The sequence below is a fragment of the Bombyx mori genome, chromosome 24 (genome assembly GCF_030269925.1).
Source record: "Bombyx mori chromosome 24, ASM3026992v2".
Classification (NCBI taxonomy): domain Eukaryota; kingdom Metazoa; phylum Arthropoda; class Insecta; order Lepidoptera; family Bombycidae; genus Bombyx; species Bombyx mori.
In genome coordinates, this window is record NC_085130.1 from 17,205,615 (window position 1) to 17,224,090 (window position 18,476).

The window sequence follows — 18,476 nt, forward strand, 5'->3', positions numbered from 1 at the left end:
CGATGACCTCCGAATGGTGGCCGGCCGGAGGTGGATGAGGAGAGCCGAAGACCGGGCTCAGTATTGGAGATTAGAAGAGGCCTATGTTCAACAACGCAGAACTGGCCTGATGATGATAATGATGACGATGATGATGACGACGACGACGATGATGATGATGATGATGATAATGATAATGATAATGATGATGATGATGATGATGATGATAATGATGACGACGATGACAATAATGATATAAACGATGATGCTGATGACTACGATAATAATGACGATGATGATGATAACGACGATGACAACAATGATAATAACGATGACGGTGATAATAATGATCGACGACGATGATGATTGTGATGACGATGTTGAGGATGACGACGACGATAATAATGATGATGATGATCGACATGATGATGATTATGATGACGACGACGATAATAATGATGATGATGATCGACGACGATGATAATAATGACGACGAGGACGATCGACGTCACCAATGGCAGGGGCAGTGCCGAGCCGCCGTCCACCGAATACAGAGCTATCACTGTATAGACTGTGTATAGACCGCGCGTGTCGTGTCTCACCTGGCGGGCGCGGAGAGCGCGGCGGCGGCCTGCGCCTGCACGAAGCGCGGCGGCAGGCAGTCGTCGGCCACGCAGCGCGCTATGAAGTTGGACAGCAGCAGCGCCGCGTCCGGCGTGTCCAGCACCAGGTCCGGCAGCTTCTCCAGCAGACGCTCGAACGCTGACCGACAGACCGGACCGACGCTATAGGTACGAACCGCGCCAATGGTGGTAGGACCTCTTGTGAGTCCGCGCAGGTAGGTACCAACGCCCTGCCTATTTCTGCCGTGAATCAGTAACGCGTTTCGGCTTGAAGAGCGGGGCAGCCGTTGTAACTATACTTGAGAACTTAGAACTGATATCTCAAGGTGGGTGGCGCATTTACTTCGTAGATGTCTGTGGGTTCCAGTAACCACTTAACACCAGGTGGGCTGTGAGCTCGTCCACCCATCTAATAAAAAAAAAAAACGAAACGAATCTAAAATGGCAACGGCGGCGATCATGCGCTCTCACTCTAAACTATTGCTTTTTTGTCCTACCTAAGCTGAGAGCCTTGAGGGGCTATATCAGCGTAACCTTAACTAGTAGGTGATCTCACGGGGCTCAAACCTGACGACGTTGCTAACATGAACCCTAGCAAGAGCAATGCTTCGCAGAATCTACCACCGGATCGGAAACGCGACCCACTGAGAAGATCCGGCGAGAAACTCAGTGGGCTGTGTCTGTGGGTTAATTTACTCGTCGAGCCCTACGTCGCAAGCGATGGGTTCGACGAGAACGATGCCCGGTTAATCCGATTGAGTTGATTGAATATTTATAGGGGGTAGATTGTAAATAGTATTTTCCCAACCCAACCACCTGACCCACTGTAATCCGGTTTCGAATATAAGACAAAATTCCGACACTGCCCAATACGTCCTTTTGCTTAGGTGGATGGACGAGCTCACCCGGTGTTATGTGGTTACCGAAGCCTATAGACATCTACAACGTAAATACCTACCTTGAGATATAAGTTCTAACAGCCTGGCCACGGGACATTCGCCGATGCGAATATTCGCGCGGTGCGAACGGCGAAGCGTCTAGCGACTAAAACAAGCGCATAGAAATGTACCTAACAAGCCACGCGCACCGGCGACCGGCGAAGCGACCGGCGAAATGTACCGAGCGAATCGCGCGATGCGGCGGGCGAGCAAAACAAATGCATGAATACGGACGGCGCGAGCCACGGAGTCGAGCGGTAGTCGCGGCGAATAGTGCAGTGATTAAATGAGTTTAGTTGTTTTCGCCGCGAAAAATTAACGCCGAAATTTTTATATTTTTTATTTATTTTTTATTTTATATTTTTAAAGTCGTCGTGGCCTAACGGACGTCCGGTGCAATCGTGTTGAGCGATGCACCGGTGTTCGAATATCAGGCGGGTACCAATTTTTGTAATGAAATACGTACTCAACAACACTCAACGTTCACGATTGATTTCCACGGTGAAGGAATAACATCGTGTGATAAAAATGAAATCTTCAAAATAATAATTTGCGTAATTACTGGTGGTAGGACCTCTTGTGAGTCTACACGGGTGGGTACTACCACCCTGCCTATTTCTGCCGTGAAGTAGTAATGCGTTTCGGTTTGAAGGGTGAGGCAGCCATTATAACTATACTTGAGACCTTAGAACTTATATCTCAAGGTGGGTGGCGCATTTACGTTGTGGATGTCTATGGGCTCCAGTAACCACTTAACACAAGGTGGGCTGTGAGCTCGTCCACCCATCTAAGCAATAAAAAAATAAAATAGCTGAAATACTAGCTAGACCAGCTATTTGGAAGTCTAGCCACCCAAAGTATTTCTCGTACTTCTTGTGGAATTCTCCATCTATAGGTATACTCCGATTCTTATTCAAATCATGTACTTCACAATCTTTTCCAAATAATAGGTCCTGAACCAAAAAACTATTAATTTGTAAGCAATATCGAGATAATTTCGATATAGACATTTCGCTGTCGGACTTCCTTACTAGTCGCGGCGGCGAACGTGAGTACCCGTGGCCTGCAAACGGTGCTGCGCGAATGGTCGCCTCGCCCACCGCTTCGCTGTTCGCACCGCCGATCCCCGTGGCCAGGCCGTAAGGTCTCAGTATAGTTACAACGGCTGCCCCGCCCTTCAAACCGAAACGCACTACTGCTTCACGGCAGAAATAGGCGGGGCGGTGGTACCACCCGAGCGGACTGACAAGACTTCCTACCACCAGTTAACAAAATCTTATTCAAACAAGCCATGCGGAGTACTCAATCGTAGACAGCGACTATGCTTTGTCCCTGACATTTCTGACATCCATGAGTCACGGTAACCAATCACCATCAGGTTAGACGTAGGCTCGTCACTGCCTACAAGGGCAATACAAAAAAAAAGACTGTTGTAAAAAACGTAGTTTAAGTAAATAGGATTAAGTTTAAACACCACTAATGTACTAGGTTTAAGTTGTAAATGTAAAAATAATAGAAATAAATGGGTCCCAATTGCCCTACTCCGCCCCCTCACCCTTTTTTAGTCGTAGCTAGGAATGCAAAGTATGAATAATAAATGCGAGAACTGGTATGATAATGAATGCGTCGGAATTAATGCGTGACCTAGCTTTTAAGCCCCTTATGTAGTATGGGCAGGCAAACTATAAATTAAAATTAAAACAAAAAATGTAAAGCCTTCGTCAAACAGAATGCGTAATTAGCGCGCGTTAGAGCGCTAATCTGACGCCGCGCTATGACGCCGAGATGTGTTGTACTACTATGGTAACATACCGTCAAACAGAGCCCCAGCGCTATGAGTACGCAGCGCTCTGTCGCGGCGTTAGGACGCTTTGACGTCAGGCGTTGTAATTTTTTACAAATTGTTTTAGCTTCCGAGTGAATGTGTATTAAAATACTAGATAATGCCCGAAAAAATGATATAAATAGTTAGAAAATACCCATGCTTATACAATGCCACATCTGAATCACTCGATTTCTTAATACTTTGAAATTTTCCCACTGCTATCGAAAGGCACTATGATTTGGCGAATGCGTTGCGTCAAGGAGCGTTAGACTCATCTAGTCAATTTGAAGAGCGCGACGTTAAGTACGCGGCGCTAAGTACGCGTTCTGTTTGACAAAGGCTTATATAAGAACCTCTGGCTTTGTTGTTTGACAGAGAGGTACGAAAAAAAACCCTCGTCTGCGAGTGGCTGTGTGAAAAACTTTAAAACTCACCGTAGCCGATGTCTTTGGCTGAAAAAACTCTTCCATACAGATCGGATATGAGGACCGAGGCCATTTCGCAGTGCATCGCCTTGTGATCCAACGCTATCTCCACAATTGTCTCGCACACCTGAAGGGAGCCAGGTTTGTTTACACATGAGGCCTATAAAATCAAAGGCAGCTAAACGCCTTAATGTCGTAAAATGGATTAACAATGGCGCTATCTTATTTAGTTAGTTGGACACGTTTTCATGTTATAACAAATGCATCTAAATCTCTAACAAATTCGGTTAAAAAAATTTATTTTTACTCTGTACTGAGTACTAATAAACGAAGTTTTATCATTTAAAATTCAGATTAATATTCCCATTCTTTATAAATCTGCTTTAAAATAAAGAATATCGGTAGCTACCCGAACAAAGTTACTTCAGCTTCTGAAACCGTGAGTCTTGCTAACACTGGCCCTAGCAAGAGCAGTACTTCGATGGATCGGGAGGATCCGTAATGACGTGCTTAGGGCCGATTTTTGTAGTTTACCTGAATATTTGACAGACTTGGATTTAGCTGCCTTTGTTTTTATAGGCCTCACATGTACAGACGAAACTGTTAGTTTTTTATTGCTTAGATGGGTGGACGAGCTTCACAGCCCACGTGGTTACCGGAGCCCATAGGCATCTACAACGTAAATGCCGCCACCCACCTTGAGTCCTACCACCCACTCACTGGTGGTAGGACCTCTTGTGAGTCCGCGCGGGTAGGTACCACCGCTCTGCCTATTTCTGCCGTGAAGCAGTAATGCGTTTCGGTTTGAAATGTGGGGCAGCAGTTACAACTATACTTGAGACTTTAGAACTTATATCTCAAGGTGGGTGGCGCATTTACGCCGTAAATGTCTATGGGCTCCAGTAACCACTTAACACCAGGTGGGCTGTGAGCTCGTCCACCCATCTAAGCAATAAAAAAAAAAGAAATGAGTTGTAAGATTTCACTACAGTGCGCGGCGATAAACGCTCCCCATCGTCCTTTAGAAAGAGACACGGTTAATTTCATAGAGCGTCGTCTCTGTCGCACACTACCAGTCCGATCGCTCCCTACCCGCTCTGGACACTAACGGTGCTTTTAGGTACCCCAAGCACCGGTCACCGTCCTCGTCGAACCCATCGCTTGCGACGAAGGGCTCGATGAGTAAATTAACCCACAGACACAGCCCACTGAGTTTCTCGCCGGATCTTCTCAGCGGGTCGCGTTTCCGATCCGGTGGTAGATTCTGCGAAGCACGGCTCTTGCTAGAGATAGTGTTAGCAACAACGTCAGGTTTGAGTCCCGTGAGCTCACCTACTAGCCCGGTGACGCTGATATGATCCCTCTAAGCCAGCGGTCGGGGAACTTTTTTAATTATTACCCCAAAATATTTTTGTGTAAGTTGATATTATTACCCCATGGCGAAGAAGAAAAAAAAAAAGAAATCGCTTCTTTTTAGCATCTTTCATACTATATCCCCCATTATAATTTTGAAAAGAAAACAATAACAAAAATTTAATTTAAATATCATTTATATTAATTTATATTAACCTAGTAATACAAAACGGTAATAATACTAATATATGTAATATACAGTTGAGGCAAAAAAAATCGCCCCCACAGAAAATATATGTAAATGATAATTTCTTGTTTTGAGTTTGAAATCGCAACGATTCTAAAGAAGTTTCACTTCAATATATACTTTTTTCTTACAAAAGTTTCATTTTTAACCCCCAAAATTTCATTTGACCCTATTTGGGGTAATTTACCCCGGTTCCCCGACCGCTGCTCTAAACCATCAGCTGAGGTAGGGGAAAAAAAGCCGCTCTGGTACGTCTGACAAACGTCACGTATAGACAAGACAGCTGAAGCCTTACCAGATGACTCCTCGCCGCCGTCACAAAGTCTAGGAACTCCTCGGCGGCCGCGTTCGTGTCTCCATGCTCAAAATACTCTAATATCACAGGCTCGGATTTACGCTGTAACATGAGACAAATCGAAATATTTAATATAAATAAATATAAATATTTTACTAACAATCACGCCACGTTAACTGGTCCCGTGATAAGTTCGTAAAGAACTTGTGTTACAGGTACCAGATAACGGAAATAAATGTAAGATTTTTATTATACACATACATATATTTAATATACATCCATAACCCCGGAAAAGACATTTATATTTATCATACAAATATCTCCCCTTGGCAAGATTCGAACCCGCGACCCCCTAGTGTAGTGACCATGTCACTTACCACTACACCAGACGGACGTTAATAAATTTGAATCAAAAATAGTCTAAGAAAAAATGATTTTATTGTCAAGAAAAAAGCGCGGGTTGCATGGTATCAGTACATAGTTATAAATATTTTGTTTTAATTCAAATGTATTTTAAAAATTTTTTGTTGGCTTTTCTATGAAAGCGTATTTTGTTAGTTTTTTTAAACTATTATTTATTTTCCATTTTTTAGTTGAATATCATTTTTTTTTTTAATTTTGTATTGTCATCAGTTCTTAACAAGTATACCAAATTTCGAGCTAATCCGACGTTTTAAAGGGGTCAAAATCATGTTCAAAGATTCCGTAACATACATATACGTCTGAAGCTAATAAAAGTGTATTAAAAACATCAGTGTGCTTCCCTTCGTTTGCCGCTAGGGGCGCTGTTCCAGTTCCATATAAATTTGAGTTAACTACCATCAGTAATTACGCAAATTATAATTTTGCGGGTTTTGATTTTTATTACACGATGTTATTCCTTCACCGTGGAAGTCAATCGTGAACATTTGTTAAGTACGTATTTCATTAGAAAAATTGGTACCCGCCTGCGGGATTCGAACACCGTTGCATTGCTTCAACACGAATGCACCGGACGTCTTATCCTTTAGGCCACGACTTCATTATTTTGAATTAAGATTCAAAGATTCAAATCACAAATCCATCACATACGCGATATGCGATTCTCAACCTTAATCTAATAAGAAACTATGGTAAAACTCATTATGAATCGCGATTAGATATTGCCTTCGTAATATAATTATCTCCCGGGTCAATGCACCGTGCGATGTTACACAAAATGCTTACGCGTCGTACGCACGCGAGGTGTATTTGTGCCAAACTGGACGAACTCAGGGTGGTCAGACTGTGGTCCAAAATAAAAATGTTTTTTTTTTACTGTCCCCCCAAGTTGCTCAGTAATCGTAAGGGTCCGTTCACACAGACCGGCTCGGAGAGGAGAGGAGATTTTTATCACGTTGGAAACGGAGTTTTGAGTGATTGTAGTAAAGTTCATTTTTGCATGTGCTCATTTTTAATACGCTTTTATTAGCTTCAGACGTATGTATGTTAGTATGTAACGAAATCTTTGGACACGATTTTGACCCCCTTCAAAACATCGGATTAACTCGAAATTTAGTATACTTATTAAGGACCGATGACAAATCAATATTAAAAAAATATATACATAAATTCAACTAAAAAATTCAAATTAAATAGTTTAAAAAAACGAACAAAATAGTATTTGAAAATACGCTTTTATAGAAAATCCAACTAAAAAATAGAAAATAAATTTTAATAAATTTGAATTAAAAATAGTGTAAGAAAAATTATTTTATTGTAAAAAAAAAGCGTGGGGTGCATGGTATCAGTAGTTATAAATATTTTATGAACAGATATGAGCAGAAGGGTTATTTTGATAATATCCTGAAAAGCACTCCACGCTTTTTCTACAATAAAATAAATTTTTTTTTACACTATTTTTATTTTAAATTTATTGAAATTTATTTTCTGCTGAGATGAGGGGAAGAGGTCACTGCCCCCTGGTGTGCAGTAGTCACTTTAGCCCAAAGACATCAAACAACATAAATGCCGCCACCCACCTTGAGACAAGAGTTCTAAAACAACGTAAATAAATGCCGCCAACTTAGAAACATGAGTTCTAAGGTCTCAGTTTTAACAGTACAGCGGCTGCCCTACCTTGCATAACGGAACGCATTAGTGCTTCGCGACCGAATTAGGCAGGGTGGTGGTACCTATCCGCACGGACAACTAAGGTTCATGCTAATACTGTGATGGGTGTGATTTTTGTTAAATACTCTTCTATTCTAACCCAAGCTTGTTGACTAAAAGTATATATTTCAGAGTTCTGTCACCTTTAACGTTTGACATGAGACATTCTGATGCTACTAACTTCCAGTGTGCTTAGTGAGACTTTTATAACGTTCTCGATAGCGTAAAAGTTACCTCAAATTTGTATGCAGTTGGAACAGCGCCCCTAGCGGCAAACGTAGGGAATCTGTTCCAACTCCATAAATAATAAAAAAATACGTGTAGCACTCGGAGATTGCCGCGATAAAGCTATTGCATAGCATTTTTTATCAACTTATACAATTATAATTAGACAATAATAAAATAAGACCACGCTATATTTATAAACATTAACTGTTCCCTTCACACTCATAAGCTAGACCGCGCGAGAGAGAGATGGGCAGACTTTTCATGATGCGCATTATTAAATTTGGTAGACGGGACCCCGCGACCTGACCCCCCCCAAGTCCGTCTCTGTAATGTACGTGCACTCCATTTGTGTTGACGAACCTTCAGGGCCGCATCGAGACGTGATTTCCCTAACGTCAGCGTGTTTGTTTACACAACACCAACAGGTATTTAAATAATTATATTTATCGAAGGCGTTGGTTGGTTTCTTTCAGCATTCCATCTGTTTGCCGAATTTATTTTATGAACGACGCGAATAAAGCCATTCGCTCAGAGTGATTAGGTCGAAATTCCAATGGCACAGCGGAGTGCAAAATGGGATATTTTGAAAATGCTATATTTAAAAAAACGTAGTAGTAGTGAAACCGGTAAAAATGAAAAAACACCCGAACAGTCAGACGAGCACACGGCTCACCTGATGATGAGTGGTTACCATCGCTCATGGGCGTCAGCAATGCCAGGGGCAGAGCCAAGCCGCTGCCCACCATTAAGTACTCTCCACAAGTCTCGTTTGAAGAAGGACATGTCATAGCGCTCGGGAAACACCGTGGAGGGGCTCATTCCAAAGCCTAATCGTACGTGGCAAAAATGATCTCTGAAAACGCGCTGTGGATCAATGCGAAAATTCGGGATCCGATGTTGCTTTAACGTGGGCTCTACGATAATGCGGGATTCTTTTGCTTGGTAATCTGCCTTCTGATTAGTAAAGTACGTAATTCATTAGAGAAATTGGTACCCGTCTGCGGGATTCGAACACCGGTGCATCGCAAGATACAAATGCACGGGGCGTCTTAAGCTGCTCTCAGACTACGCTATACTATGGTGCTACGCTATACTATTAAGTGTTAAGTGGTCACTGGAGCTCATAGACATCTACAAATGTCATCAACTACATCGACCTAACCCATGAATCAGCTCGCTGAGTTTCTCGCCGGATCTTCTCAGCGGGTCGCGATTCCGATCCGGTAGTAGATTCATTCGCGAAGCAGCTGCTCTTGAGCTGTTAGGTCTCCTTCGGAGGCGCTCGGGTAGCTGTTAGCAAATCCCACCCCTCCTGGCTGAGCCTTTGCTCGCCCACCTGTCCTGGTGAAACTGGAAAGGCCTCCGGGCCACCAGTAATCCTTCAATCATAAAAAAAAAAAAAAAAAAAAAAAAAACATCTACAAATGTAAATGCGCCACCCAGGTCTCAGTATTACGTAACGTACGCATTACTGCTTCACGGCAGAAATAGGCAGGGTGGTGGTATCTACCCGTGCGGACTGACAAGAGGTCCTACCACCAGTAATAGCTTCTCTCATAGTCCGCCACAATGAACCATCCTCCGCTTTCCGCATCCAATCTTTCCCAGCATATCGCCGCAAGCCATCGGTCCACCGAGCAGGAGGACGCCCAACGCAGCGCTTAGTAGCCTATACTTAGCCAATAATATATAGTACAGTAGTGTGAATATGTCCATAACAATGTATGGTGTGCGATACTGTTGTGATGTCAAATTCAAATTCAAATTCAAAATCATTTATTTCAACATAGATGTCAGTATGACATATTTGTTGAATGTCAAAATACAAATAACAATGTTAACCACCGGTCTACCACCGGTTTAAAAAAAAGCCAGTCCTGAGAAGAACCGGCGAAACAAAATCAGCGGGCTTTTTTTGTTTTTTCTCAAATATTTTCTTTTTTTTAAATAAATAAAAATATTTACAATAAAGGAAAAAACAAGCCGAAAAATACAATTAAAAAAAATAATTAATAATAATGAAAAATGAAAAGGCCAGGAGCGAGCGCCTCATTTCATGTTAGCTATAATATACTACTAGAGGATGACCGGTTTTTTTGTTGTTGATAAATTGCGTTTTTTGGAAATTTTAATTAAACTAGCAACCCGCCCTCGCTTCGTTTCGGAAACTGTAATTTACTATTGATTTCTCCACTATTTAATGGATGTTATTATACATATAAACGTTCCTCTTCAATCCCTCTATCTATTAAAAAAAACCGTATCAAAATCCGTTGCGTAGTTTTAAAGATTTAAGCATACATAGGGATATAGGGACAGAGAAAGCGACTTTGTTTTATACTATGTAGCGATGATACGAATTACATAAATTGATAAAATGATTAAATATTTCAAGATCGTTTAGGCATTTTTAAGTGAACACGTGAGTTAAAAAGACCCAAATAATATAAACTAGATGATGACCGGTTTTTTTTTTTATAACGCCATCTTGTTGTGTCTTTAAAGCGGTTAGTTGCCCTCAATTAAGAAAAATAGTATTATTATTCGCCAATAGATGTCGGGAAGAGTTGATTATTGAAAACACGAATAAAACAACATTTTCTGAAAATAAATCGTAGCTAGATCGATTTATCGCCTCCAAAATCTCCTGTATACTAAATTTTATGAAAATCGTTGGAGCCGTTTCCGAGATTCAGATTATATACATATACTATATATTAATATACAAGAATTGCTCGTTTAAAGGTATAAGATAAACTATTCATTTTCTTGGTCTAACCTTAAATCAAACACTCATTGGCTTCGGGTGTCTTAACAACGCCATCTGCTGAAGTAGCTTTAGTGTTATTGTGTCTTTAAAGCAGTCAGTTTCTCTCAATTACGAAAAATAGTATTATTATTCGCCAATAGATGTCGGGAAGAGTCATAAAGTTGATTATCGATAAAGTTGATTATTGAAAACACGAATAAAACAACGTTTTCTGAAAATGAATCGTAGCTAGATCGATTTATCGCCTCCGAAATCCCCTGTATACAAAATTTTATGAAAATCGTTGGGGCCGTTTCCGAGATTCAGATTATATATTATATATATATATTTATAGACAAGAATTGCTCGTTTAAAGATATAAGATATGCTTATTATATTAAAGCGTAGTCTGAAAGCAGCTTTATCCTTTAGGCCGCGACGACTTCAAAATGTATGCGGGCGTAATCAAACGAGGTTTGGAAGAACTCTCGAGGTAGACTGCGATATGCTTGTCCCATCTGGCTTATGTATGATAGCCAACCACAAACAATCAACTTTGAAAGCAATAAAAAAATAATCGGTCTGAATTATTAAGAATCATACGTAGAATTAAAATAAAGTTTCTCTATAAGAAACTTAAAAAAAAGTGCAAAAAAATATTGTTTTATGTTATTTATGCATATATGTAATCTATATAAGTATCTATATTTAGCATTATGTGTATTTTATAATACTGAGATGTTACTTTAAGGAAGATTTTTGTTTTGATTTTGTTCTTTTTTTGTTTTTTTGTTGTTGTTTGTTATTCTTTTGTTAATCCTTTTATTGCTTAGATGGGTGGACGAGCTCACAGCCCACCTGGTGTTAAGTGGTTACTGGAGCCCATAGACATCTACAATGTAAATGCGCCACCCACCTTGAGATATAAGTTCTAAGGTCTCAGCACAGTCACAACAGCTACCCCACCCTTCAAACCGAAACGCATCACTGCTTCACGGCAGAAAATAGGCAGGGCGGTGGTAGGTTACATTGGCGGACTTCATGCCTAAGGCATTATCTACCAGTCAACAAAAGGTAGTGCAGAGAAAATAGTGGTAAGTGCAATGAATTTATGCATGTAACGGAAACTTTTGACATGTGCCCCTTCAAAATTTCGGATTAACTCGAAATTTGACATACTTATCAAGGGCCGATATTATTACAATATTTCGTGGGGTGCTTTTTAAGATATTATCAAAATAATAATCCTTCTACTCATATCTGTCAATAAAATATTTATGACTATTGATATCATGCACCCCAGGCTTTTATAATACAATAAATATATTTTCCATGTTAATGCACCTACCATGCATTATCTCTGCACCACCCTATGGTCGACTGGAAGAGAATGCCCATGGCATTAAGTCCGCCTGTGTACAACTTTTGTTTTGTGCATAAAGTAAAAAAAAAAAATTTAGTAAATATTTCGAATCAAAAAAATTTCGATAAAATCGACTTTTCATACGGTAGTAGGGGCCACGACTCCACGACGACGACCTACATAATTTCGAACGGAATGAAGTTAGCAAAAAAACAACTATGAGATAACAGACGCGGTGACATATCTATAGTCTAGTATTATGTTCGTAATGTTTTTATAATGAAAATGAATCGCAAAAAAAAAAGGAAATAAAAATACAGGTGTCCTTCATATAACACGAAACTGCTGTTATGTATCATAAAATTTTACACCTAAGACATGTTTTTGATAGAAAACGCGGTACACATTGCTTTTATTTATATTATTTCATGATTACTAAATATAACACGGTTTCGATACAACACAAGACATGGCCTTCATACTACACGGTATATCTTGTTTCGTATAACGCGGTTTCGATATAACACGCAGTATACATTGCTTTTATTTATATTGAGGGGTGAAAGGCGATTTGATGTAAGCGACATTTTTTGAAACTTTACAAGAGAGATATTTAAAGTTAAAAATTTGGGAAAAATATCACAACTAAAAAACTTTTTATAGCTATTTGAACGGAATAAACTTAATTGAACTTCAATTAAAAACATCGAACTGTTGATGCTAATACCAAATAAAACGAATCTTTAATTATAAAGATAAATGTTGCGTATTAAGCATAATTTTCCAAATAAGGCCAAATATTCTTTATTTTTATATCGTATAACGCGACTTCGCGGTATAGCACGGTACGAACTGATCGTGTTATACGAGGGACGCCTGTATCAAATGACACCCCCTCCCCCCCCAGATGGAACGTTTCTGATTACCATTAAATTGAAATATGAATATCTGAGCATAGAGAGCATTATTCATATGCTTATGTTTCGCAACTTCTTGAAACATGAGCATGTCTAGAGTTTTCTGATCATCGGTCCCTACAAAGTTCCTTAGAAAAATTATCAAAGTCATAAGTGTGGTTCAGAAGTAAAATAACAAACAAACCTAACTACGGAACCTGAACTGAAAATAATAACATTTTAAAGTTCTTTTTAATTCTGCTTTCTTGCGGTCGCCAAGGAAAGTCTCATATAACCTTAACAGCTTTTAAACGTGTAACGATGCGTTTGTGGTTTAAAAACTATACTTGAGTCCTTAGAACTGATATCTCAAAGTGGGTGGCGCATTTACGTAGATGTCTATAGACTCCAGTAACCGCTTAGCACCAGGTGGGCTGTAAGCTCATCCACCAATCAAAGCAATAAAAAAAAATTATATAGTACGGATCAACAAAACCAGTGAGAGATTTAATATTTTATATAAATAACATTAAAAACAAACGAAATCTAAACTACACATACATGTCCATCGTATACTTCAAACGTTCGAGTTTGTAAACATAGCTTCAAGGTTTTATCAAACATTAAAAATGTGAATGTAATGTTTAAAATGAATTAAAGAGATTATACGAATTGTTTTGTTTTTAGTTTTTTTTTTATGAAGAAGAAAAAAAAACAAAATGGTGCGAGTGTTTAGAAAATATTTCTTACAATTTAATTTTTTTTTTTCTTCAAATATTTCTGTTCTTCATATAAATATCAAACATTTCTTTAAATATAATTTCCGTTCCGATTTCTAATAATAAAACTGATTCGAGATGGAGTTTTATCACTGAAATGTTGACGAAAGAAATTTTACTTCGTTTTTTTTAATTTCTTAAGTGTGTATATTATACATTAAATCATAATTAATCAAGATGCGACCACAACTTTTTTATCCGTAATAATGAATATTTAATTCACTTCGACTATCTTGATGATATCCCTCATTTTATTCCGTTAAAATCGGTTTTCTGTTATCGTTAAAAATATGTTTATTTTATTACTTCGACGGGTGGACTAGCTCACAGCCCATCTGGTGTTAAGTGGGTACTGGAGCCCATAGACATCTACAACGTAAATGCGCCACCCAAGTTGAGATATGAGTTCTAAGGTCTCACTCAGTATAGATACAAGGGCTGCCCCACCCTTCAAACCGAAACGCATTACTGCTTCACGGAGGAAATAGACGGTGCGGTGGCACCTACCCGTGCGGACTCACACGAGGCCCTACCACCAGTAATTACGCAAATTATAATTTGGCGGGTTTCATTTTAATTACACGATGTTATTCCTTCACCGCGGAAGTCAATCGTGAACATTTGTTAAGTACGTATTTCATTAGGAAACAAAGTACCCGCCACGGGGTTTAGAACACCGGTGCATCGCTAGATACGAATGCACCGGACGTCTTATCCTTTAGGCCACGACGACTTGTACGTGTGTATTTTTAATGTTTTTTTAAATCAATACTAAACGTTGTCATCATTAGCACACACAGAGACGTGCTTTATCTACCACCGGACAGTATATCAATCAGTAGGTACTACCGCGCTGAGTGTGGTACAGACAAACCTAAATGATTTTCGCCTTCGCGTAGTCAATGACCGCAATTCTTGGCTATTAAGACGCTGCTAAAATACTAAATGCTATACTAACTAATATTGAATTTCATACGCAATGAAGGGACCAGTAATGAATCTGACCGGCCATCGTTCACGTAGCCCCCGTCGCTTGCGACGAAGGGCTCTACGAATAAATTAACCCACAGACACAGCCCACTGAGTAGGCAGCGGCTTGGCTCTGCCCCTGGCATTGCTGAAGTCCATGGGCGACGGTAACCACTCACCATCAGGTGGGCCGTATGCTCGTCTGCCTACAAGGGCAATAAAAAACTAAAAAAAGAACTGAGTTTCTCGCCAGATCTTCTCAGTGGGTCGCGATTCCGATCCGGTGGTAGATTCAGCGAAGCACTGCTCTTGCTAGGGCCAGTGTTAGCAACACTCCGGTTTGAGCCCCGTGAGCTCACCTACCACCAATAATTACGCAAATTATAATTTTGCGGGTTTGATTTTTATTACACGGCATATATAGGTCGACTATTATCAAAGCCGGCAATGTGACTTTTGGACAATTATTGGTAAATCAGAAAAACGAATTATTGACTTTGTATTCCATTGGCAGTCACTAAACTCTTCTGAACGACATCTTAGATAAATAACAGGTTAAGTATTAACCTTTATTTAATGCAGGTTTTGAACCGTATTCTTTGAAGGAGACGATTATATTCAAATCAATCTGTATCGCCATATCAATAACATTTTTTTGTCCAAATGCACAGATTGCCACTTTTGATAATAGACGACTCATATATCGGGGGGGGTGTTAAATGTTAATTTTTATGCTAATCGAGAAACCTCTATTTATTATAATCGGAGTTCGTTAGTATATAATCTTTTTACGCAATCGACGCGTCTGTGCCAACATCACAGGCGGACGCACAAATAAACCGGGCAGTCCCAGTATATGGCTATTTTCGATTCCGATCTTTAAAAGCATTTTTTATAGTTTAGATGGGTGGACGAGCTCACAGCCTACCTGGTGTTAAGCGGTTACTGGAGCCCATAGACATCCACAACGTTAATGCGCCACCCACCTTGAGATATAAGTTCTAAGGTCTCAGTATAGTTACAACGGCTGCCCAGCCCTTCAAACCGAAACGCATTACTGCTTCAAGGCAGAAATAGGCGGGGTGGTGGTACCTACCCGCGCGGACTCGCAAGAGGCCCTACCACCAGTTGAAAATATGATATCAGTAGTTAAGGTATTTTCGTGTTAGCGTTATGGCACTGGTGAATAGGGCCTCTGAGATTACCGCTTCCACTACCGAAAGTAACTTGACCAGCACTTGCATTCCCGGTGCCTATGGGGGACGATCGAGGAAATCTTTACTACTGAAGATTGTGAAGAATATTAACGAAATGTAAATTTAAAAATGTAGTGATTTTTTTTATTTTTCTTTGTCATGCTTAGATGGGTGGACGAGCTGACAGTCCACCTGGTGTTAAGTGGTTACTGGAGCCCATAGACATCTACAACGTAAATGCGCCACCCACCTTGAGATATAAGTTATAAGGTCTCAATTATAGTTGCAACAGCTGCCCCCCTTTAAACCTATTAAATGCATATTTCCTCATCTACAGAAGCGGAGAGCTTTGTCCAATATCAAAATATCAACGAATTCTTCACAACGGGACCGAGGGCTGGGTACGTTGGACAGCTCGACTTGCTCTCAAACCTGCTGCACTTGCTCTCACAGCTGTCTCCTCATTTCTACCTGCACGACAAACTCTGGACAATGATGGCTTGCCTAAAGCTAGTATAGAATGCACGCAGAGGTTCCTACTTGAAGGATCGGTCAAGGTTAGTAACTTACTTTGAGATTTATAAATATTTCACTAGCGTAGTAATTGTGACCTTCATAGCTCATAGCCAAGTTATTTATTTTTACACATTGATTTTAAGTAAACATATGATGTTGGTTGTATTTTTGTTGATTTAAGCACTCACGCATTATCTGATTGCACTCCACAAAAGTTTTCTAGCATAGTACACCTTAGCATAGTACACTTATATCATATTTCAAGTGACTTTTACAAAATGATTGATACTTCAGACAATATCGAAATTGCAAATTATATCTCTAGTTTTCTCCATTGGTACAAATTTTAAAAACATTGTGGACGGTAATATTATCCTGTGTGTAAGCATATAAAGTTCTTTAGGAATCTCTTGGCAATTATTTAGCAAAATCATACACAGTAGTAGTAGTAGTAGAGTTCATCCATACTACCTGGAGCCACAGCGTTCATCTATAGTGCATTTCCAGAGATTTTTGCCACGTACCATCTGGCTTTGGAATCAGCTCCTCTCCACAGTGTTTCCCGAGCTCTATGACATGTCCTTCTTTAAAAGAGGCTTGTGCAGGGTACTTAAAGGTAGGCAGTGGCTTGGCTTTCTGCCCCTGGCATTGTCAAAGTCCATGAGCGATCGTCCTCCAGCAAAGACATTAGAAAAAACATTACAATAATTGTATAGATACTAATAACAAATTAGAACCAAGTACATTTGGGAATAGTTAAAGTCTTGAATATCGAACCTTAATTGAGATAATCAACAGTCAGAGGTTACTGGGCTACCTGTTTCCTATTAAATAATTAAACATTAATTAAAAATAAATTCAGGAGCTAGCAACAGAACTACTTCACACAAACGTACCTGAAATAGACCGAATTGGTACTATAGAAGAATTAATGAAGAACTTTGAGTACCAAGGTGGCAGAGAAGTCTTCGAAGTGCTGCTCGGTTGGCTGGTAGCTCAGGGTTATGCAGTAAAAAAAGATGAGGTTATTAAACTGGGTTAGTATATAACATAATATAATATAACATTATACCGGAAGACGTAGTGTGGGTAGGCCTCCCACAAGATGGACTGACGATCTATCGAGTTTCGCGGGGATCCACTGGATGCAGGCAGCGCAGGGCCGGTCTTTGTGGCGAGGCTTGGGGGAGGCCTATGTCCAGCACTGGACGTCTGTGAGCTTATAATTATATAATAATAAAGTATGCAACATTGTTAACATTTATAGAAATACATCATATCCATGGTCGATGACAGTGGTGTTCAGTGAAACTTTTTTTTTATATTTTGAGATTTTAAATATTGAATGTCATAACTACCTAATTATTATTAATTTTTTTTAATTGCTTCGATGGGTGGACGCGTTCACGGCCCTCGTGGTGTTTTGTGGTAACCGGAGCCCATAGACATGTTTTTTTTATTTTTTTTATTGCTTAGATGGGTGGACGAGCTCACAGCCCACCTGGTGTTAAGTGGTTACTGGAGCCCATAGACATCGACAATGTAAATGCGCCACCCACCTTGAGATATAAGTTCTAAGGTCTCAGTATAGTTACAACGACTACCCCACCCTTCAAACCGAAACGCATTACACATTACAATATTAACGGCAGAAATAGGCAGGGTAGTGGTACCTACACATGCGGACTCACAAGATGTCCTACCACCAGTAAATATGCAAATTATAATTTTGCGGGCTTGATTTTTATTACATGATCTTATTCCTTCACGGTGGAAGCCAATTGTGTACATTTGTGAAGTACTTATTTCATTAGAAAAATTGTTACCTGCCAGCGGGATTTGACCACCGATGCATCGCTACATACGAATGCACTAGGCGCCTTATCATTTAGGCAACGATGACTACAAATTTATTTTAATAATTAGATAAAATCTATCCTATAAATATATATAACAGTGTGTAAT

At 39.8% G+C, this 18,476-nt stretch overlaps 1 protein-coding gene across 1 annotated transcript in view; it reads right to left on the reverse strand.

Annotated features, from left to right (window-relative positions):
• The window catches only part of LOC101742979 (programmed cell death protein 4), a 29,305-nt gene that overhangs the window by 8,075 nt on the left and 2,754 nt on the right, over nucleotides 1–18,476 (reverse strand). The window contains exons 3-6 of the mRNA XM_038021334.2: nucleotides 17,408–17,428; nucleotides 5,686–5,787; nucleotides 3,800–3,917; nucleotides 582–741 (exon numbers count right to left, since the gene is read on the reverse strand). Of these exons, the coding sequence (XP_037877262.2) occupies nucleotides 582–741; nucleotides 3,800–3,917; nucleotides 5,686–5,787; nucleotides 17,408–17,428 (401 nt within the window). The remainder of the gene's footprint in view (nucleotides 1–581; nucleotides 742–3,799; nucleotides 3,918–5,685; nucleotides 5,788–17,407; nucleotides 17,429–18,476) is intronic.